This window comes from Myzus persicae, unplaced genomic scaffold, assembly GCF_001856785.1.
Source record: "Myzus persicae strain clone G006 unplaced genomic scaffold, MPER_G0061.0, whole genome shotgun sequence".
Taxonomy (NCBI): Eukaryota; Metazoa; Arthropoda; class Insecta; order Hemiptera; family Aphididae; genus Myzus; species Myzus persicae.
The window spans coordinates 34162-38600 of NW_019100680.1; the positions used below are offsets into that span (position 1 = coordinate 34162).

General features: G+C 32.1%; 1 protein-coding gene across 1 annotated transcript; it reads left to right on the top strand.

The window, feature by feature from the left end:
* Window positions 1-3421: 3421 nt before the first annotated feature.
* LOC111040638 (zinc finger protein 73-like) lies at window positions 3422-3933 on the top strand. The gene has a single exon (XM_022324615.1). It carries the CDS (start codon window positions 3447-3449, stop codon window positions 3846-3848), a length of 402 nt encoding a protein of 133 aa, XP_022180307.1. The 5' UTR covers window positions 3422-3446; the 3' UTR covers window positions 3849-3933.
* The last annotated feature ends 506 nt before the right edge of the window (window positions 3934-4439 follow it).

The following is a 4439-nucleotide window of genomic DNA, read 5'->3' on the forward strand; positions in this document are numbered from 1 at the left end:
AGATAATCTTAATGAACATAAAAATATTATAGCAAAATAAAATAAAAATAGCCAATATCAATAAATTATTATGATTTTCCTATCATCATGGTGACTTATCCATATTATATTGTTTTAACCTAAACATTCACCTTTGGGATAACTTATATTCTTTAAACATTAAAACAATTAACAACCTAGACTAAAGATTCATGTATCTACTATATGTTTGCATTAGGTACACATACCTCATGTTATCATTATATTACTTCTCTTGTAAGCTATGCACTGTTTAATGATAACGTAATTTTGTATTATAACCATTCATCAATCCGGTACGGTATAATATAGGAAACGGTTAAAAAGTATTAACACAGAAATCCAATCCTGGACCTCAGACACCTCACTCGTGTAACCAGCTTTTTTCAAATCGAATTTGACTCTTCGTTTTACGAAAAAGTACTTAAAGGGTCCACACCCTATGTAATATGTATGCGAATAATAAATGTCCGCGACAATGACGTTTGTACTGACTCGCCATTGAAGCCGACAAATTGTACTCAACGTGCCTCTTTCCACTTTTTTTTTTGTAGTCTCCCGGGACGACGTCGGGACATGCATATCGTATTACAATATATATCCAAATTGAACTCTAAATATACGTCTCCGCAACTGCAAACATCCACGACAAGTATAATCTCATTATGTATTACGCTATGGATTACAATGCCATATTGAAAAATATCATTACTAGTCGATATGCCAAGGGTAATCGTGTGATTGTGGTTCTATCATAAACGAATATTATTACAATAAAAATTATTCTTCATCGCCGTCGCCGTTGGTCGCGTTCGTGATTTATCGTCGCAATAATTATGCATAATTCACATAAATAATAAATTTAAATCAAGTATGATATACCCTTTAGCTACAGTAGTTGAAAAAATAAGATGTAAACATCCTACAAATCTCGAGTAGTCTATATTGGTGTACAAAAGTAAAACTAACATCAATTTTCAGATGTATATTTTCATGGACGGTTTGAAATTTTCACGACGTCGTTTAAGCTACAAATATACATTGAACTCTCATATTTTTTTCATAATTTGTTTATTCGAAACCATAAACACGACGATTTATGCATGCTTTTACAGTTTTACCTCATCTGCCCGAGTAACCAATGGCAATAAATACTAATTTCTCCTATAATTACTATTATAGTATTATAATCTGTAAGCTGTAACCAATTTTACACACGAATTTCCTTGGTAAATCTCAAAATTCCTTTGTAGCGTTCAATAAAAAAAAAAAATGAAAGGCCACTTACCGAGATAACAGCTATCGTCTTTTAAGAATTATACTAAATCGCACACATTGATCATAATCTTATCGAAATCGGTTGAGTAGCTTCGGAGTGCATCGACTACACACCCGTCGTACATGACATTCTTATGCATATAAGAAAAAGATAATATTATGTACTTTAAATAATTCCGATACAAAGTGAACGCACATCTCTACTTTTTCAAATCGCTATGATATTATTATGTTTAGCCTATCTATATACTTGCGCGAGCGTTATACCGTAAGCGCATAAAAAAAAAAAATTGCCAACGTTCGAAATCATTTATATTTTCGTATATATATTATAATAATATATAATATAATATTATGTATTTTATGTTATTAAGTACTTTGTGTTTAAAGTGCTCACTGACAAAATACGTGCTTCGTACAGACAACGTAGATTTGTTCAATATCCCAATATATTTAAAACGACATGTTCTCGGTGTATTCCATTATTATATTATGTGTTTCCGTACGGATATTTTCATTTGAATTCAAGACATTTATTGTGATCGGGTTCCGTTTTCGCGCTTAAGTTTGTTAAATTAATAATATAAAAATGTCATCGCATTGGAATGTGTCCTGGCTACAACTGTTCTGTACAATTCAGACGATTCATTGAATGCGTGAATGCGAGATTTTATGTAAAAAATATTATATAATTCTTCTTTTGAGAATAACTGCGATCTCTCTAATACACGGGCCTTGTTCCTCGCTCTCGTATATTGTGTGTACTTCCAAATCAAAGTATTTACTTAATTATAATATTATAATACAATACCTATATCGATTTAAATCTCCTAAAATTATCGGCTATCTCTCTTTTTCTCAAAATGGATTTCGCTCGGTATTGAAGTTGATGTCAGCACTCTATTTGGTTTTTCACTCTGGCCATCACGCATCATAGCGAATTTTAATTCATAGGAATTAATCGTATGTTATAGGTAGTTTTAATATTAAGGTGAATAACTGACTTATTATTATTAAACCTAAAAGTAATACACAGCAGTATTAACTATTAAAATATAGGTACGGTCATACTATAAATTGTGTAGTTATATTATATTCTAAAGTAAGTTATAACCATGTAAAATATTAACATTTTTAGGTAATATTCTTAAAATCATTAGTACATTATGAAACTTAAATTGCATACTTATACATGTGATTGGGATATACATAAATATTATACAATATTAATTGTGTTATTACAAAATCAAATAAGTTGTAATTCATTGTTAACCGTTTGAGGACAAGTAAATAATATACTAAAGCTTGAATAAATAAAAGTCCCTACTTTAATACAAAACAGAACATAAAATAATAATTAAAATATAATAAAGACAAATCATAATAAACAGGTTCTTTCGAAATGCAAGGGACATTATTTACTATATGCACTCTGTTATGGAATTACACGTCATACAAGTTACAACAAATTAATGATGAATTGCCATTAAGCGTTTATTATTTAATAAATAGTGACAGTTACACATTTACCTCACTCGCTATCATCATAAAACCTTATTATATCTTCCAATACGGTGTTCTATTTTGATTTTATAATAACATTAAATATAGTAATACCTATAACAGTTAATAATTCTTGATACTGGCTTCAATACCCATTGAGTCGATGCATTCTAATTGATTGTAAAAAATAATAGTCTATAGTAACCTAGTCAATGCACGTAACGCTAATAAGAGTTTGTTACAACTTACAAACATAAACCAATCAAGTTATTTGTCTTTAACCTCTAACCAGCAAATATTTAAAAATAAACCCGAGAAAATACCCTTGACATTTTTGGCGAGCTCACCAGTAGCTATAAATGATTAATCTCACCTGTAGCTTTAGGAGGTGCAAGAGCGATAAACAATACATATGTGACTTGTGTAACTTGCGGTTTGCCGATAAAAGCCATCTGACGATCCACTGGCGGACACACACGGGAGAGAAACCGTATTCGTGTAACACGTGTAAGGAGTCGTTCAAACAAATTGGTACTCTGATAGGGCACAGGCGGAAGCACACGACCGATAAACTTTGCTCAAGCGACATAATATGTTCAAAGTCATTTACTCGAAACGATTATCTGACGAGCGACCAGCGGACGCACATGGAAGAGAGACCCTACTTATGCGACTTGTGTCCCAAGTCGTTCCGTCAAAAACGCGGTCTGACGATCCACAAGTGGACGCACGTGGCAGATAAACGCTATTCATGCGACTTGTGTCCCAAGTCGTTCAGTCAAAAGCGCGGTCTGACAATCCACAAGTGGACGCACACGGGTGAGAAACCGTTCTCATGCGACTTGTGTCCCAAGTCGTACACTCGAAGCGGTAATCTCGAGATCCATAAGCATTCGCACACGGGTGAGAAACCTTACTCATGTGACTTGTGTCACAAGGCGTTCACTCGAAAATATTATATGAAGGTCCACAAGCGGACGCACAAGGAAGAGAAACTTAACGTATATGTGACGTGCGTGCCAAGTAATTTACTAAAAATATTCACATGATTAAACATCTGAGGACGCAAGATATGAGTGCCCGATCAAAACTCGAAATATTATGATATTGCTGTTCATAATATGTTAATTTGTTCGTGTACCTAGTGAGTTTAAATAATATTAAACTTCGACTTGTTTTTATAATGACAATGACGAAAACCCTTTGTCTTTGTTTTTTAAGTACATGTTGTCTACGTTGTGTACTTTAAATTTTATATTGTCAAGTTGAAAATATACGAAAACCCATTAAATCGGTAAAAGGGATGTTTTGAGAACATTTTTTTGACCTGTTTCTAAAATGGTAACTTGGCGTATTTCTGAATTTTTAGATTATGTAGTTTTTATTTTATCAACTATTAAAGTCAATTGATATAGAGCAAAAAAAGCTTAGAGCTTCTAAGTAATTCTCGAAAAAATGAATTCAATATATTAATATCTACGATATTCATTTGTTTTTTTTTTTTTAGTTTGCTATAATAACCCTAAAGTACTATAATTATCATCATTTCTATAATCTATTTATTTTGTAAAATAACTTGTATTGACTGACTGATTTCTGGCTAATTTACCATCATCAAGCCAAACAATCGTATGAAATTT